The sequence below is a fragment of the Aphelocoma coerulescens genome, chromosome 10 (genome assembly GCF_041296385.1).
Source record: "Aphelocoma coerulescens isolate FSJ_1873_10779 chromosome 10, UR_Acoe_1.0, whole genome shotgun sequence".
Lineage (NCBI taxonomy): Eukaryota > Metazoa > Chordata > Aves > Passeriformes > Corvidae > Aphelocoma > Aphelocoma coerulescens.
Genome location: NC_091024.1, coordinates 3,156,347 through 3,175,350, shown reverse-complemented (window position 1 = coordinate 3,175,350; position 19,004 = coordinate 3,156,347). Strand labels below are relative to the sequence as shown.

The 19,004-nt window shown below is 39.9% G+C and overlaps 1 protein-coding gene and 1 long non-coding RNA gene across 3 annotated transcripts; both read right to left on the bottom strand.

Moving 5' to 3' along the window:
- Positions 1-5,398: 5,398 nt before the first annotated feature.
- LOC138116215 (uncharacterized) lies at positions 5,399-7,179 on the bottom strand. Its single transcript, XR_011154079.1, has 2 exons — positions 7,047-7,179; positions 5,399-6,271 (listed from the first exon to the last, which is right to left on the bottom strand). It is a non-coding gene; the product is annotated as an uncharacterized lncRNA (long non-coding RNA).
- Positions 7,180-8,912: 1,733 nt separating this feature from the next.
- HDC (histidine decarboxylase) lies at positions 8,913-18,779 on the bottom strand. Of its 2 annotated transcripts, XM_069025218.1 has the most exons (12): positions 18,639-18,779; positions 17,645-17,817; positions 16,525-16,638; positions 15,656-15,778; positions 14,738-14,872; positions 13,685-13,828; positions 13,363-13,429; positions 12,405-12,567; positions 12,209-12,299; positions 10,933-11,031; positions 10,147-10,248; positions 8,913-9,963 (listed from the first exon to the last, which is right to left on the bottom strand). In XM_069025218.1, the coding sequence occupies exons 1-12, from the start codon at positions 18,664-18,666 to the stop codon at positions 9,205-9,207; spliced, it is 1,998 nt and encodes a 665-aa protein (XP_068881319.1). In that variant the 5' UTR covers positions 18,667-18,779; the 3' UTR covers positions 8,913-9,204. The 2 variants fall into 2 exon arrangements, with proteins under 2 accessions (XP_068881319.1, XP_068881321.1); XM_069025220.1 differs by lacking the exon at positions 16,525-16,638.
- Between the last annotated feature and the right edge of the window lie 225 nt (positions 18,780-19,004).

The window sequence follows — 19,004 nt, the reverse complement described above, 5'->3', positions numbered from 1 at the left end:
AGTCTGGACTGTTCCAAATGGAAAGAATAAATGCACCTCAAAACATTAAAATTACTTTTTTCCCCCCTCCTTTAAGCTCATAATTTTGTAGTTAACTCTGAACTCTAAAAACAGTCAAAATACAGTTACACAAAATTAAAACAATTTCTCTAATTTAAAATACCTTACTTTAACTTGTGACTTATTTTAGAGCTAAAGCAGTGTACTATTTTCAAAGTACTTTGACAGATATTTCTATTCTAATTAAATAACATAAATCTTGCTTTATCATTCCTCACATCAAAAGATATAATTGTGTCCAACTAAACAAGCTCCATATATAAAATGGCAAGAGATTCTTTTCCCCTAATCCCAACTTTATCGAACCCAATTTAATCTTTAAACTTCCTAACAAACTCTACATGGCTTCTGCCTATTTATCTTTTATAGTTACTGGAGGATCCTGTAGTTTTCCCCAAATGCCAGTTCTGGGTACTTCTTGGAAGATTTTCTGTTGCTCCTTGTCAGGACGTCTTCCCTGTGTGACATGCTAACGCCAAATTCTCCATCAGACTGAACACAATCTGCTACAATGGAGTTTTGACTACAGAATGAAACACTCCTGTGAGCACAAGAACTAAGGTGAAACTGATTTCCTATATTTTTGTGTAATTCATATGGTAAATGCTAAATCATAAACTGGATGGTATTAACCACAGTCACAGATTGGAATGTATAAGGGATCTCCATTATGTAGATACACTGGTATCTAATAGCTCTGCCCTTTTTTGCTAGGGCACTTAAAGGGTCTCTCTATTGCTACCCAGCTAGCTATTATCATGAAACTCACAGAAACCTAATACCATTGAGACCTATGACCCTTTCCCAAACGTGCCTGAAAGCAGCCAGCAGGTTCAAGTTACAGGGAGGGGAAGGAGAGAACAGACACATACAGATGCACATATGCAACCCATGGCCATGTAACCTCACGTTCTTGGAAGCAAGGCTCAAATCTTCCTTGTCTTTAAGAAATCAGACCTTCTTTGATGAAAGCAGATGGCTTCTGTAGATGTTTTCTATATGAAACTTAGGTAGCAACAGATCAAGTTTTTGTAAGATTGTTAAGTCTGTTGGTATGAGGCAATTCTTAGTGCATTATTTTACTTAAGCAAATATTGTTCTTCGTATCTTTTTGTTAATGTCTTTAAAAATTAACTGCAAAATGCAGTCAAATCACATATACAATCAAAATGCATTTCAACATATATAATTCAAAATAACATATCAATATTAATATGCACTGCACAAAGTTTCAAGCATGTCTGATAACTTAGGAAATAATTTAACTCCTTTTTTGGGAACCAAGTAGCTGGAATATTAAAAGGATGTAGAGAAATACAGTTATGTAGCCCAACCAAAGCAAGGCTTAGTAACTGAGCAAAGGAAATAGTACAGGTAGTAGAGGTGCATATACATGAAGGGCAGGACACAGGCCAGTGAGGAGATAGAAGTTGCATTGGAATAGAAAACACAATAACAGAGGTTTGGTGAGATAATTGTTAGACTAAATCTTTGGCTTAAAAGAAAAAAAAAAAAGTTTGGAACTTTGAGCAAATAAATAGTCCTTGTTGACTAAATCCACCCAGTTTCAGGAAGATAAGAGTTTCCACTGTCCTTCTGGTCACTCAAAAACTATGTTACATCAAAGAAATGACTGATTTAATAATTAATTTCTTTTCCTCCCTGGGTCTGCAGAAATCTACATTCTGATTAGCTGCACTGTACGTGCATATAAATGAGCTCCAGCATACATATAAATACCTGTTTTAATTTTAGATGTCACGTTTCTATTATAGAAAGGTGACAGAGCTGAATAAAGTTCTATGAAGGCAAAGGATTTGGTGGCTATAATCCCTGACATTTTACACTCTGTCATTTTCAGAGGCAGTGCAGTGCTGACTACTGAAAAATGCTGGAGGTTCATGCAGCAAGAGGCACATCACTTGGTGGGATAGATTTCATTCAGCCCAGTATTTCCATGTATACAGTAACATGATCTGCCAGCGTTTTCTAGGATCAGTACTGTGACAATACTTTCTCTCAGGGCTGCCAAGTGAACTTCATGGTTCTAGGACATTTGAAATTTCTTGAATCTCAAACATATGGTCTTGCAACGTAGCCCATTGTACATAAGCATTTACAATTTGAAAATTGCTTCACACCTTTATTAAAGAATATTTATAGAAATTGTTAATATGACTTTGCTGTGCCTCTGAAATAACAACTGCCTTCAGTTTTCTGCTCACTACAGCTAAAATTGCAGCCATATCACATTATATGAATTCTGGCTCCTTTAACCATTGTGTGAGTGGCAACTGCAAGCAAGCTACTGACCTCCGAATTTGAAGGCATTTATTCATGTGAAAGAGGCTGAAGTACCCTTACACTAAAGCAGAAGTCAGAGCTTGTCTGTTCCGTTTGCTGCAGCCCAGGCAATAAGGCTGTGAGAGCAAAGCCTCTTCCCTCACCCCTCTTTCTAAGAAAACAGTTCTTTGATAAGCACACCCTGTCATCTGATGCTGTTGTTGGCAGCACCTGTGAATGTTGCTCATACTGTACTGCCTTTGAAAATTTGCTGAGTATAATCTTGCCTTGATGGTAGGATAGCAACAAATTATACAAGGAGGATTTAACTTGAGTGCCTCCTTCAGAGGATTTAAGAAATTCATGGGGATTTTTATGCTGAATCTGAGTCAAGCTTAAATTAGTGGTTAAAAACAACAACACTGGATTTAGACACGTGGATGTCAATTACTCTTCCATCATAAATGAAAAAAAAAAAAAGGCAAAGCCAAAATTTGATAGAATTGAGTAGTTTTAAATTCTCAGCTCAGCTTTCTGCTTAATCCTTACCCTTCCATCTCCCTGTGGTCACTCCAGTTCTTGACAGATAAGTTCTCAGCAGAGGAGAGAGAAAAGAGCTTGCTATGACTGAGGTGCCTGTACTAACCCAACTAACTGAACTCTGAGCTAACTCTGCCAGTGTAGCTCTGGAACGAGCTTCACTGTGTCTCTGTGATGAACCAACAGAATTCAGAATCTATTTATGGGATGGAAATATTTTCTCAGCTTCATGAAAGAGAATTGAGCAAGGCTCCTTTAGGAGTTTGTCTATGAAGACAGGAGATAATCCCTGAGCTTTGACAGCTCCCTTCTCTGATCCTGGAGAGCACATCTGCTCTGATGAAACCCAACCATGTCTATCCAAGAAAGATGAGGATGGGTTCAGTGCCAAGAATTTAGTTACCATCCAGCACCAGGAATCTCACAGGTCACTGCAGAATATTAAAATTTTGTTCCTAGAATTTCATAGCAGTTGCTTCTAGCACCTCTGCAATAAAAAGATGAGTCTCACTGTGACTCAGACAGCTTCACCTAGAATTTCTTTAGCCAGCATAAATCATCAGAGAGCTGAATTAAGTTCACCACTCAACCCAAAACAGTTGAAGAATTTTAGCTTCAACAGCCTAAAAAACCACCATGGTATCAAAGATACCATCCTCTGACCAGTGGGCTAAACTACAGGTTTAGCATGGTTGGAGTAGCTGAGATCCACAGTTAGTAACTGCATACAAAGTAATAGTACTATCATTTTATGCTACCCTAGTCACACACCTCTCATCTTCTGTGGAGTGTAGGGGTTCTCCTGTATGTCTCCACTTTTAGGTATCTATATGTGCAGCACACAAATCTGGACTACCTATATGGCTTTGTCTAATGAGTCATGACATGTTTATTCCCAGGCATGTTGCACCATTTTATCTTTCAAAAGCAACGTCATTAACATAAAGGAACATAAAAGAGCTCGTAACAGAATGCAGCAAAGTAAAGGCACCCTGTAACATCTAAATTTCTTGATTTTAGTAGGGACCTGGATAATCTATTAGACAAGATTTCCCTGGAAATTCTAGTCACAGGAGTGGCTTGCTCCTTTTGAAGGAGACTTTTTTCGAGGTTGGTGATTGCAAAGTATTCCAGTGGTGTCAAATCAGCTGCAACTGGATGAGCAAGTCAGCTCACCTGGCTGACCTACCAGACATCCTGATTGATTTGTGAGCATCACCCCTCAGACGTGGGGAAAGATGGAAAAATACCAAAAAACTGCTGATGTTAGCCCAGTTTCAGTAGTGCCAGAGCATGTATTTCACTGACCTTCATCTCCTGAACTTCTGCCAGGCAGGGAGGGTGAAAATGGAATGGCTTGAACTCTGCAGTGAGTAGGTTCAGTGGTTTATCTCTGCACAGACTATGAACCTGGTTCTTACATTTACAAAAATTATTTTGCCTGGTTAATAGACACTTAACACTCCTTCCCAAGTGGGAAGGGAACAGAAGAAGAATTTGAGATGTAGGCATGTAGGGAAGGGAGATCAAGCTTTTGCTTATTATTTCCTGATTCCTTCCTTTGTATTAGTCCTAATATTGGTACTAATATGACACCTCAATAAGCCAGTTCTACTCAGTGATTGAACAGAGAACTCACTCCAAAAAATACAGGGTTTTGCTGACTTAGTGAGCTGAATGAATCACTGAACTATCAGAAGAGCATCAGAGCTGGAGCAAGGGAGGCAGTGGAACTAAAAGGGCACATAAGGTGGACAGGGAACAGCACCAATTAATTAGATCAGGTCAACCTGTCCCAGCTGATCGAAAGCTTAGAGGAAAACTGTGGTAAAACTGCAAATACGACTTCAATAGAAACTGAAGCAGCTATTAATTTGAAATGTGATAGAAAGACATCTGAAACTGAAAAATGAAGCTTGAAGGCTTCAATTTAGCAATCCTGAAAAATACCCAGCTGGGACTTTCCATGGGAATGGTCAGGTGGTCAAACAAAGAAAGAACAAACCCAGCTGACCTGTTACACAGGTTCACTGACGCCACAAGTCATCCAGTCTGAATCCCATCTCTGCCATTCATCAGTAATTAGGTAAGTGCTGTTTTGTGGTATGATTATTGTCACTTGAGCTGGCTGGAACAGTGCATTCTGACTTGTAGCAGTACAGTGAAGTCTCCCATTAAACCATAACAAAACAGAAAAAAGAGAGGAGGCTGTCTGCACAGAAAATGCTGCAGCCTGAAGCATCCTATGCCAGCCAGCATGAGGAGTGCTGGGCTTTCTCATGCTCTCTGTCTACGTATCTTTCTCTTAATTACCTGTACACTGAGCCCGAATCCAAATGTAACACAAACTTCCAGTTACTTGTTACTCTCTGGTGACATCTCGTGGATCACAGCAAGATATCTTTGCCTTTTGGCAACCCCTGCAAAGCCTTGAGCTGAAAACCTTCGTGAGAAACGTGTAGCTGGAGAACAGTGGAAAATGTTTATCTCAAAGGAGTAGCTTAGAAAAACAATATATTGTGCAAAAGCTGGTGAGCAAACCAAGTATTTATTGTGTGAAAATTTTGCAAGTTTTTAAACAAATTAGCCCTGAATAATGAAGCAGACAAAGGTCCTTCAAAATGTTACATTCATGATCAATAAATCTGAGGGTTTCAGCTCTCCAGGCTGCTGCTGACAATTCCCTACTGAAGTTACAGAACTAATACCACTTCCCATGTGAGAAAGTCAGAGACATAACTGAAGAAGAAAAGGTTACACAAAAAAACTTCTTCAGAAAGCCCACTGCAGGGCCCTAGCACAAAACTGCTACACACTCTTACGAGCAGGAAGCTGGAATTAGTTATGGAAGTTCAGCAATGCTTTGGAAAGACTGGCTATGACCCTAGCTAAGAGGGTCTACTAATTTCTCCTACTTTTCCCAGGCAGTTGCCATCACATAAAGAAGCTTCCAAAAATGTTCTACAGTGTTTACAGCTGTGAAGCAACTTCTAAAAAAATCCTAAGGCACCAGTTTGAAACAGTAGCTCTGTTACAGGAGAAGTGTATAAACCCTCTAATTTATCCACATGCTAAAGTCTAGCGATAGTCAAAATATACCCTAGGCATAAATCAGTTAATTTGCACCCCTGCCAGCTCCCTGAAGCAGCTCCTCACTTGGTCCCATGAGTTCTAAGGCTGGTCATGGGAGCAGAGTGCAAGCAGAAAGGCAGCCCTGGCTGGGGGCCACCTCCAATCCACCGGCTCAAGTTTCAACTGCAGCAGCTTCCTGGGAGGTTTGACCACCGCTAAACTGGAGGGATCTGCTCCATCCCACCCTGCTTGGACATCCAGGGCTTGTGCTGCATTAGAGCTGGCCACAGCTCACCTAGCAGCAAAGGGAATTTACCTGGAGGAGGAAAGAAAGTCTGCACTGAAGAAGTTTCCCAGCAGATCAATGACCTGAATCTGCTCACCTTGTGCTGAAAAGTATCAGATTTGACATAAAAGGGCAACAGAAGGCTAAACAAGAGGGAAGGAAATTGTCCTCTTGGTTGGACATAGCAAAATATGAAATGAAAAATAATATTACAAGAAGTGAGAGAAAGAAAAAGCTGTCCTTATTCACAGTAATGGCTGTTTAAACTTCACCAAGAAGAACTGAGTCCTGGTCCCTAGGTCCAGTCAGAAGGGTGAAATTCATGGCATTTGTTTCAAGGTTGTCTGAGTAACTAGGGAAATAAATAAGCTGAATTCAATAATACAGGTTTTATGTCATCAAAGTTACTTATCTCTACAATAAAATATGGATTTCAAAGTTTATTGAAGGGTTATTTATCTCAGTGAAAGTTTATTGGGGGCTATTTACCTCTAAGATGCCAGGTCATTAGCTATTTGCATAAGCTATGCAGTGTGCCACAGGTATCATTAAACACCTTTTTTGTTGTTTGCTAATTAAATAACAATATTTGTAATAGTATGTTGAAAATCTAAACATAAAGGGAAAGTAGGAAGCCCAACGGAAACCTTTCCTAATGAGGTCTGTAATCTCATTGCATACTAACATTAACTTCTTTCAAGAAAAAAAAGGAAAAAAAGGCTTCCATTAATCATTCTGCTGCATAGGAAAACAATGGCAATCCATTAATTGACATTCTATTAAAATAGCCAGAGAAAACACTTACCTTATGTGAACAGTTCAGCTGCATACCAAAAAGGAAGAGTTGTCTAGAAACCAGCAGACCTGTGCTTTGGGTAGTGTGAGTTTTGGGGGTTTTGTAGCCAAAATATCCTAACCCAAGACAGGTGATCCCCAGCTGAAAGTGTTAATGTGAGTATTTAAAGAGCACCCCCTTTGAAGGTGCACTTAAACTATTGTTTGCAGGGGGATCTACTCATAGGTGCCTTACAGATGGTTTGGATCACTGCAATCATACCAGTTCCTCCTTCATTTCAAAAACATGTTTGCATAAAGAGAATGTCACAGAGGAAGAACTGCAGTTAGAATTTAGTATGGAAAAAGGTATCAATCAACCTTCGTAGCACCTTTTGATAACCATAAGCCAGGACAGAGAATCAGGTCCACAGTTTCCTTGCAATTTATACACATTATTTATCTTTATCCTAATGGTTCAGATTTCTTTCTTGAATCACTCCTTGAAACAGTGTTTTGCAATTCCAGTGTTCCATGCTCATCTTTGACTTCTACTATCTACTGCATTGCCCTCTGCCCTGTATTTCCTGAAAGACATAGAGCCAACATACTTATTCTGCATAAATACACATTCTAGTCTGTTGCTGACAGAAAAGTCTTTCAATGAAGTATTCCAAGTTAAGAAGCCAATATATATTTTAAAAGATAAAAGATTTTAAAAGATTCTTAGTGTCTAAATACTATTAAATTATATAATAAGAGAAACAGCTGGAGGAAAGGACAGGAAGTGGTGAAAAGAGCCTTTCCATAATTTGCTAAAATCTTACCATACTTTTGTTACTCACTAGCACATTAGATATGTTTATAAATTACATATGTCTGACTCAGGTCAGTACTTCCTATTCCTGAATATAAATTTAAACACCTAAGACTAGGCACAAATGGACTGCCATCCTCACTGTGTGTTTATTGCTTTATTGTGTAAACAGAAAGATTTCATAGCACTATTAAAAGTGATATGAAATGTGGTTATCGATTTTTTAGCAGAAATAAAGGGTGAGTATGAGATTGTTTTATTGAAACAGAACTACTCCAACTCTACCTGTACCTTAGCTGATGAGCTTAGCTGATGTTGTATAAGGGTCTAGACATTAACCAGGCTGATTTATAAGCTGGGAATAGTTGTTCTGGATCAGATGGAAGATCCATCTGTCTGAGTGCACTGCCTTCAAGATGGGGTGACTGTAGGTGTCTGGGAACAACTACAAGGAAAGCAGCAAGGATCTAGCAGTGCTTTCCCAGAATAATGTCCTAGATGTCCTAGTAATCACCATGCTCCCTGACTCAACTGTACTATTTCTTAATTTAAATTTGTCCTTAAGAGGTCCCCCCCCGCCCCCCCCCAAATTTTTATAAACAAAAATCATTGGCCTCTTGTAGCAATACATTTGTTTGCTGTGTGGAGACCCTTTCTTCCATAATGGCCCTTTAGTTCTCTGTTATGAGAGAGAGGGAAATATCATTCCTCCTCTCTTTCCTCATGCATTTGTGATGTACAGATCTTAGGTAATGCTGAGGAAGGCCACAGGTGCTTCACACAAGGGCAGCTGCTCTTGCAACGTGGTTGTACAAAGCCTCCTGTAGTTGATTAGAACATATGGACTGGCAGTGCTGCTATGTTTAGCTCTGGGAAAATTGCCCTAATGCAGCAAAATCTCTTAGAGAGGCTACATCCTTCTTTTTGCATAGTTCAGAATTAATGTTGGCATTGTCTGCACACACAGATCCTCACATCAGTCTAATGAGTTCTAGTCAGGTATTAAACCCCCCCCCCAAAAAAAAACCAATGGTGCAAACAGAGACCTAAATTGTTTATCCCCTCCTGAGGCCAGCATACTTTGTCAAAGTGGTCCCAGCCTACCAGCTGGAAACAGTTTATTACCAGGACTGATAAGGTACAAATTGGCATTTTCTTTACCACAGTCTACAAAACAGAAAGTTTCATGGTATATGCCTACAAGATTTATTTGACATTTTCATCTATAAATACATGAGGTTTTCACCAGTAAAAGCAAAGGAATTTTCTCAGTGGTCATTGCCACTGCTTACATTTTGAACAAAAGAACATGTAGTATTGCATGTGAATAAGCAAACCTGTTCTTTCTCTAAGGACCAAGCTCTCTTATTTGTTAAACAATGGCTTGCAGAGGACAACAAGGTAGCTGAAGGCCACACTGAATGCTACACTCTGGAAAGCTTGGGACACTGTAGAACTTAATCAGTTTTTTGAAGGCACCTTTTTTGAACATCATCATGTCTTCAGGCAGCCTGGAAAGAACTCTGGCATTTGCACGACACTCCTTGTCAGCAGCTGCTGCTTTGGGGTTACATTGCTCAAGATTACCAGTCATTGGCACACTGGTGCAGCTAAGGGAACGTGCTGTCTTCTTCTTGCCTTGAACAGATAAATAACTGAATAAAAAAGAGGTTAACTTATGTTTGGTAACATCTTGGACATCCTCTGGAAAACAGTTATCCAAAGGATGCCCCTGACCTTTCACCTGCTGACTAATCACACATGTACTGGGACTCATGGATGACTTCTTGGGCTGAAGTACTGTTTTTCTGGAAGGTGTTTTGTATTTCCCTCCATCTAAATAAAGCTGAGGAACATTACTAATGGCATCAGAACTAGGCTGAACTACTGTAGTGGGGATTCCTGTCCCATCACCAGAATTGATGGGGTGCAGTCCATAATTGTGGCTAATGATTTGGGCTGCAGTGTGTTGAATGATGCTCCAGTCCTGCAGAATATCTTCCCTGGTTGTGAACTGAGAGGTTACAGTAAAGCGAATGATGAACTTGTCATGGATGGTTGCTGGAATGAGGAAGAGCCTGCCAGAACTGCTTAGTTCTTTCAGGAGTTTTTCTGTCAGCCAGTTGGGACCCTGTTTTAAATATGAATAATAAAAAAACCACTATAGTTAGAATTCCCAGTGACATCCAAACATATCTAAGAATTCCAATCACAAATTCTTACACGGAAGTTTATTCACAGTTTTTAATGTCTGGGGAAAGATCAGCTGTGGTCAGTTCATTCCAAAGAGATGTGCAAAAGGACCAGTTTTTACCTTTAGGCGAAATACAACCAGTCCAAGATGCCTCTTGGCAGGAATTTCAAAGAGTGGATCACTTTTAACCAAGGATTCAAAGAATTTGGCTGTTTCAGTACCCTATAATTAATAGGAAAAAAAAAAGTTATATGTTGGTTTGTCACAAACCTACTGTTAGGCACTAAACTGGGTAGTTAAAAAGAATTCCTTTCCTTCCTAAAACACATCATTCCAATGCATGAATAAGAGCAAACAGAAAAATTACATCAAAGCTAAGAATTTTAAAGTCTATTTGCTCAAACCCTTGACAATGAACATGAGTAACAGGCCTATACAGAGGGATTTTCTAGATGGAGGTTTGAAAACAGAATCTGCCTTCTCAAATTAGAGTCCTTTTGTGGCAACCATTGATCCACAAAGTGACCCCTTGTATTTACACTCCATCAGAGACATAAGCCTGTACATTTTCACAGTGATGGGTTCAGCTATTCATCACAGCCTGCCTCCCAGATAGGTGCCATTTGGCCTCAAAGAAAGCTTCTCCAGATTACTGCTCAGTGCACTGCAGAAGGCAGTGACTTACCAAGTCCCTTTCCATTGCCCAGTGCTGTCAACAAAGGGGACCAGAAATGTTTTGTCTACACAGTCAATCTTTACAGATTATTTCAGGGTAAAACCAGCACACATTTAGTGTTCACATGCAAGCTTTGCGTGTGAGAGGATTTCTGTTACCATCTCTGTGTCTCTGAGTTTACTAACCTCACCTACCAAGAACTGAACATAACACACTGGTAATTCACATACGTGTCGGACGTGAGCTTGAAGCTTTTTCACCCCAAACGAACGAAGCACAAACCACAGCTTCAAAGAACGAAATCGACGACTCAGTGGAATTTGCCAGTGCTGTGAAAACACAACAGTGCCTCAGTGAGTGCAGGAACAACAGAAAGGAGAGCTCCCCTTCCACTGCTACATCTCTTGCTTCAAACTCAGGTCAGAAACCTCTATTGAGAGGAATAGTGTTGTATTACTGAAAATCTGCTAAGCCTAGGAAACAGCCATCGAAGAAACACTGTGTCCACATATTTTTCAATTATTTGCAAAAACAAGATTTTGGCTATTCCCCTTAATCTATGGCCTATCTATGCTTAGAATTTTAAATTAATTACCAGCTAATAACAACAACTGTTTGCATTTAAGAGCATGATCAATTTAAGATATGGCCATTTACATTCTAGGACTGAGTGCTCACTTCAGCTCCTGTAATTTGCATATTTAACTGTCATTCTAAACATTTTCCCAAATCAGCTATAAGCAGCAAGAGCTGATACAGGGGTAGACAGTTCCAGACAAAGTAACATCTACTGCAAGGAAAAGGGTGAGACAACGTGTAAAGGAGTATTTCAGGGGAGCTGCACAATCACGTGCAGAATCCAATTTAACCACAAGAGGGACTCGGTACCTTTTTTTCCATCCCTCCTTCCACTCTCGTGAAAAGCACTATTGATTTCAAGAAAACAATTATCTTTTCAGGACTAGGGTGAGATCATAGCAGAAATAATTGGCAGTGAATATTCCTTTGTATTACTGTACTGAAATCTGCTGTAAGATGTATCTGAAGTGAAATGCCTCTTGGCTCTCCTATGAATACCTTAATCCGAAGAAAAAATGTAATTCATTCTCCTGCTGTTTCAGAGCATGGCATTTCCATTGCTTACTCCTTTCTCTCTTTTATTACATATCAGAGAGACAAGAAATCCAGCCAAAATGGCATCAGTAGGAATTACTCCAGCAACACAAGGCACAGAAATGACCCTTTGCATTAGAAAGGCAAGGCTGGATCTCCATCTGTGTGAAAATCTTAAGTACTTCAATCTGAAAGTAATTTTATAATTAATCTTCATAACCAGGACTCACTGCAAAGTTTGACTATTTTCTCTGCATTAGGATGTCAGTATAATTTGGTTTATGTACTAAGACCAGCTATAAGATAAGCATACTCTGGAATGTGAGAGGACTTTCACACTCTGTTTGAACATTTTATAGGCAATACAAAATATCATCTTAAATAATAACTTACCATGAAGTCAATTGCAGCTCCTGAATTGGCATGTCTGAGGTAGACAGGGTTAACACTGAAGGTTTGATGTAACTTGTATTTATCTTTAACCCTATCAATTGTAGAAGGAACTAGATTTAGCAAAATAAATGCAGAGAAAAACTTTGCAATTTGCATGCTATCTTTTTGGTGTTGTTTGTTCTTTGACTATACTCACCAAAATCCAGTGCAGTCAAAATGGACCATCATCCACTTTGAAGGATTAAAAGTAAAGGAATCTGCATATTCAATTCCATCCAAGAACAATCGAAATTCAGGACACACAAATGCTGTTCCTGCATATGCAGCATCGATATGGAGCCAGAGTCCCTCAGCATCACCTGTTGGAATTGAGATTGTTGTTAGGGAAGGGACATAGGGAACCAAAGTGCATGCTTCATCTCTCCTCTCTGCAAACCAGGTGCAGTGTTTTGAAGGAGGCAGACAAGCAGTTGACAACCTAGCTTGATTCTAAAGGTGTGGATCCATAATGCCAAAATATAGGATAATGCTGAAACCAGGTGGACTGTGTAACAAAAATCACTGTTCTGTATTTCATGCGAGTGAATCTTTTTAACATTTGATTTCTCTCACCTGCCCTTTCACTAAGTGAAATTCCCCAGTACCTCTCAGCTGCACAAAGCCAAAATAAAGACATAGTGGCAAGCAACATAGGACCTAGAAACAGAAGCCACAATCTGACCCATAAGAGAAAGCTCCTCAGGACTTCAGCAGCTACTGGTCAGAATTTATGCTGGAATAGAATTTACAACCATGTCAAATTTCACTGTGAAACTGGTTGATCCAAAGGATGTCCTACCAGAATCTACCTTCAAAACTACTTTGCTAGATTAAATATTAATGTATCCATCCTACAACAGCACCACACAGTCTGTATTTCCTGAATAACCACATGAAAGATTTATCAGTTGGCAAATTTCATCCATCTCAAATTGAATGTATTTTAGCATCCTAATCTAAATCTTACAGACATCACTGCAAAGTCTTGTAGTGACTACAGTGGTCCCTGAAACACGTCTGAAAAACTCAGCTCCCCTTTGTTTTGGCATGAAAAAGTCTCACACTGTCTTTTAGATACATTCACAGTTTAAAATCAGGAAAAAAGAGACACTTACAAACTGGACCCAGTTCTGAGAGATTGTCAAAAGCACAGACACCAGTTGTTCCCAAAGTTGCACAAACCTAGAAAAAAACCCCACCTGTTATAATGGATTTGTTTTCTTTTAATACATGGATGCAGCACTTTAAAAGTGGGCAGTTTATTGCAGACAGGCAAAACATTTAAATTATTTATTTAATAAAATAGAAATTCTTGTATACATTTGAACCTTCAGCTAATGTATTTTAACACAACAAAAAATTTTTCATATGTAATTTCATGTTGACATTAAGAATATAACACTATGTCAATACCCCCAACCAGAAAGTTGAACATACAAAGACTGGCACTAGGCCTTTCTTTCTGTCTTCTGCAATGGCTTTCTTCAAAGTTTCACCTCTGAGGGAAAAGTTCTCATCCACAGGCAGAAATTTTATCTTCACCAGAGAAATCAAGCCAGCCTTTTCTACAGAGGAATGTGCCTTTAAAATAAGAAAAACAGTAAGAACACAAGCTCTGAGGCTGAACAGCTGTGGTAATTTATGGCTTTATGAAAGACAGTGGTGGCAAGAAATCCAGGGATAATGACCTTATTGTAATCCATATTAATACAACTCTGAAAGCATCTTCTTTGTGAGTAACTGTAAGAACACTACACTGTAATTCCAAAGAATGCTTCATTTATTTGTGTACTGGTTTCTAAAATATAATAATAGGCATCCTCATCTTGTGTTTGGAGGGCCATTTATCAAAACTCAGCTCTTAAAGGAGCCTCTAGAAATGAATCAACCTCAGTTTATTCCCTCCTCCCTGCCATAAGAAGGTAAGTCCCCTGAAGTGTGTTTACTTCTGGATAGAGCAAAACACCTACAAGAAAAAGTCCTTTTAGTTATACTAAGAGAGAATCAGCATGACTGTCTCTCTTGTGGCAGTTTTCCCAAGGGAATGTCATTGTTCAGCTCAGGAGGCCAAGGACAGAACAGGTTTGCTGGCAGAGGCCAACAGTGGAGCCCACAACCAGGAGCAGCATTTAGGTACCAATGCCTTGAGCATGCCTGTCTCTGAGGGGATGGAGGCTGGGAAGAAACATGAGCTGAAGCAGCATGAGATCAACACCTAGTTCCTGGAGTAAGGCTTTGTGAAAAACAGGAAGGAAGTGCAGAAATCAGTCATGTGAAGCAAACCCTTGAGGACTGCCAAGACCCTAAAAACCTCGCCTCGCACTGATTTAGTTTCCCCATTTGCAGAAAGCAGCAGCAGAGGATCTGGTTCATGCTTGTAAGGCATTCCTGTGTTTTCCTCTTCGTACAGAAATGCGACTTCACATGGCATAGGCCGAGTGAGACAACAGAAGCAATTTGTTTTCCTTGTAATCAATCATAAGAACCTACTTGATCAGATGCATAAGCAATGAGGCGAGAATTGAGCGAGGACTCATCAGTGTCTGGCTCAGAAACCTTCATCTCCAGAATTTTGTTCTTCCTTGCTGCCAGCAGTGCAACCAAGGTTGATTCGCTCACAGTGCTCTGCAAAGACATTGCTCATTTACTGCAGCTGCTACTTCATTGCTGTTTTGCCAGGGATCTGCTGAAATCAGTGAAGTGCCCAGCTGCCCACTGGCTCTTTTATTCCTACTCCTGCTTTTCTCATGCAGCAGAGTCATTACCTGATGAGCAGCTCTCTGGGCCAGCAACACAAAACAAAGCCTTTTACCTGCTGTATATTTTAATGTGCAGCACTGAGTTCTGCAGAGTAAATAAATCACATTTTCCTTTTGTTCTATAGATCATTTCCCATAAAATTACAAACATGAGCAAAGCCCCTTATAACAAAGATGCAGCACTGATTCCAGGGAACTATTGCTTAGCCCTTCCAGAAGGCAGTAAAGGTTCAGGCCTTGATCTTGCACCTCTCAGAGACAAAAAGCAGACAAGATAAAAAGGAAAAGTAATTTCTTGTGTGGCTAAGGACTATGGCTGAAGGACATTGACAAGAATTCCTTCTCTAAGAATCACTTTAGTGCAAAATCTGGTGTGTCAAACAGATTGGAGAAATGAAATCTGACTTTCATTTTTCCTTACAAAGACCACAAGAATACCTGCTGTTTGTTCATAACACAGCATCAAAGCAATAGCAGTTTCTATTCTATATCTTCTACATTTAATACTAAAATTTGGGAAAATAATGCCAAATTGGGATTCAGACCCATACAGAAATTTTTGTTGGTTTTTCCTCTAGCAAAACTATCACCCAGAGAGAAATTCACTTGAAAACAAAACGCTGATGAGGCCATCTCTAATCTCCCCTACCTGTAATACTCCTCCACCCACACTGTCAGGATGGTGGTGCAGGAATTTATCTGGAAGGCCCAGCATTTTAGCCAACCAATCCATCACATTCATTTCCAGTTCTGTACAGGCTGGGCTGGAGGCCTAGAAAAAATTTAAAAAGGAGAATTAGGCTGTATTTCTCCCTGGGCACTGATCCCTCATCCAGCTGAGAGCGAAGAGAGGCAATGAGCTCATCTGATACAGCTACATGGAGACCACACCCATCAATTTCTTACAGGTTAGTGAGCTTCTCCTTTCCTACACAGAGACACACATCTAAAAATCTGGGCAACTTTGCCACTGGGGAAAACACTGGCTTCAGAAACTACTGCAATGTGCAAAATCATAACCAAGTAGTGCTGTGTAGCTGCTGCAGGAGGATACAAAATATGCATATATTCTGGGCCAGGCCACCAAACAATTACTTTCAGAAGAGGAAAAATAGGAAATGGGTTCTCTCAAAGCAGCAGGAGAACTGGAATGGAGCCCAATCCAGCCCTGCAGTCATGGATGGTGGCTGCTCTACTGCCTACACTGCTTGTGTAACAGTCTTGGCACTGAGACTAGATGACAAGGAACAATGCTCACAGTGGGATATGCAAAGAATTCGAAACCAGACATTTCTAGTATATTTTCTTCATTCACCTCTTACTACTAGGTAATGTTTGTTCTTACATATTCTTTTGTTGTTTTTTTTTTAAAGTGACAATTTTCATTTATGCAAACAACATACAATTGGTTAAAACAAACAATTATATTTACTCGGAGAACAAGAAAGAATGACTATGACCTGCTCTAGCATATTACACATAGGAGAGAAATGTCTGAAAAAGCCCCAAAAAATTTACCCATGTGAATCCCAAGCAGTTAATTGCATCAGCCAACATATCTCCAAGGAGTGAAGGCCAGGAAGTTAGAGCTGGGAAGTAGGCATGCATGTGTGGACTTTGCCAGTGGACTACCTAGAACAGAATTATGTAGAAATCTGAAAATGTCACAAAACTCTGCATGAGTTGTAGTGGTTAGTATCTGTTTGAAGTGAGGGAAAAGGATTACAGCAACATAATACGTGCAACTATACATCAGCTAGCAGAAAACTGCCGAGATAATATCAACAGGAGAGCAGCACTAGCAGATGATAACATTGTGTCATTAATAGATAAATTGCAAATAACAGCAAAAGCATTTATCTGAATTAAACAGGCAAAGATTCTGAACAGGAAAGAATGTTGTGCCATGTTTGAAAGACCAGAGTCAGAAAGATTTATCAAAATATTTATCTTTATAAAGGGAATCCTTGCAACAAAGTCGCTCATTTTGTCAAACAACAGCTTGCCTTTAGATACACACAGGAGTTTACAACTGTATAAACCCTTCTGTACACCTGGAGGAGTTTGTGTGTGGGACACCAACATAAATCCATGTAATCTGATTGCCTCTCCTACCAGATGAAGTTTCTGCAAACATCTATTAAAAAATTTCAGAACACACTTTGAAAAAGCTTCTTACACAAAACATGTAATTTAGTAATATGAACTCCCTTAGCAGAATCTGCAGTATTTATGTACAAGAGGAAGTAGATCTTTACATTCAGAGTGCAGGAGACAAGTCATGAAGTTGGGCAAGAGTTGTTTCACCTTGCCCAAGTTTCCACATCTCTGAAATTGAGATTATACAGTTCAGCAGGTAGAGACATTGTGAAGCTAATGATTTTCTGACACTGGTGAATTTTTTTTCCTATAAGAAAATATGAGTTATATACAAAGTACTTTAAAAATACATTCAAAATCTAACCCCTATAGTTAGAAACACAACTGTAGACATAACATCTACTAGATTTATTCTACATTTTTGGGTACTTTACTTATTTAGAAGAATGCTCTGCAGAACCTGTGCATTCCCAGGATTAAGTGTTCACCCCAGGTAGTAATGGCTTTGTCCTGTCATGATTATACTTTTATTTCTTACCCCTGGCATAATAATCTTCTCTATATCTCCAAAGATGTTGTCCCAGCTGTCTGGGTCCATTGGGGCAGAATCTGGCAGCTGGGCTCTCATGTAACCTGGCTGTACATCAGGAGTCACCCGTCTCTCTCTCACGTTGCTCAGGTACTGGCAAATGTAATCCACCATCTCTTTCCCTGCAAGAGGCAAACCAGTGTTTTCAGTTTCAGTTACAGAAAAACTAACCAGCAGTACCAGCACTCCACACAGTCCTTAGCATTGGACAGGGATTGCATTAGCACTGGAATACTGCTCCCAGCTCCTCCCTGCTACACCCTACTTGTCCCCATCTAATAATGTAGGGACAGTTTCTAAAACAGGCTCACAGGGCTTTTTTGAGTGTCATCACTGAATAGTTCAAATGCACCTTTAAAACACAATCATGGTCCAAGTACAGTTTGTTTGGTTACTGAAAGGTTAGATTTTCTTGCCTACAAATGAACTGAAACAGCATTTCACAGGAATTAAATTTTCATAATGTCCTACACTTCCTTGTCATTATGGCACACCCCCTTTTGCATCCTCTGAAATCAGCTGCATAGCTCCACACCTTTTCTCCACTTTTTGAGGCAATCTCCTCCAGCCCTGGAACCAAAACTGGCTCTCCATCTGCAGAACTGTCCAAGTATCACTGCAGTCTCAGGGTGTCAGCCAGGGAGGAGCCACTGTGCATAACCCCTTAGCACAAGTTTATTCAGAATTACAGCTTTGCCATACAGCTTTGCCACAGCATCTTAGATGTAAGACCAAAAAGGCTAAGTTACTCACAGACTCTAAATCCATTAATTTAAACTCAACTCTGGGACACATTTTTGCCTCAGCTGATCTAAGTCTCAAGGACAAGTGCACAAATGAAGAGTGTATAGCCCATCCTAATTTTGGGTACCACTTGCAGCCCTACAACAGCTGATCTCCAGAAGCAAATGTTACCTATTTGCAAGAGTCAAGGATCACTCACCTCTCTGTCTGTACTCCTCAGGCTCCATACTGATTCCTTAGAAATGCACCTCTTCAAACCTGGGCCACAACCTTTTGGGAGCTGTGGTCAGTTTAGTCTGGTGCCCTGCCAGCTGCTTCCCCCTTTATAGGTCCCTTTATCTCTCAGACTCACGCACTCTGGAAAAGGTTTAACAAGCAGGTTATTGGTGAGTGTTTATCTAACTCCTCCCAACTGAGGGTTTTACAATCTCCCATGTTCTCATCTGTGCTCTTTTGATGTGTAAGATAGTGTATCACTAAGAGGAGGTGCCTCTGCACTTTCCCATTTTCAATCAATCTTTCAGAAGTCTCCCAGTAATCCATGCCATGAATATAAGGCACATTA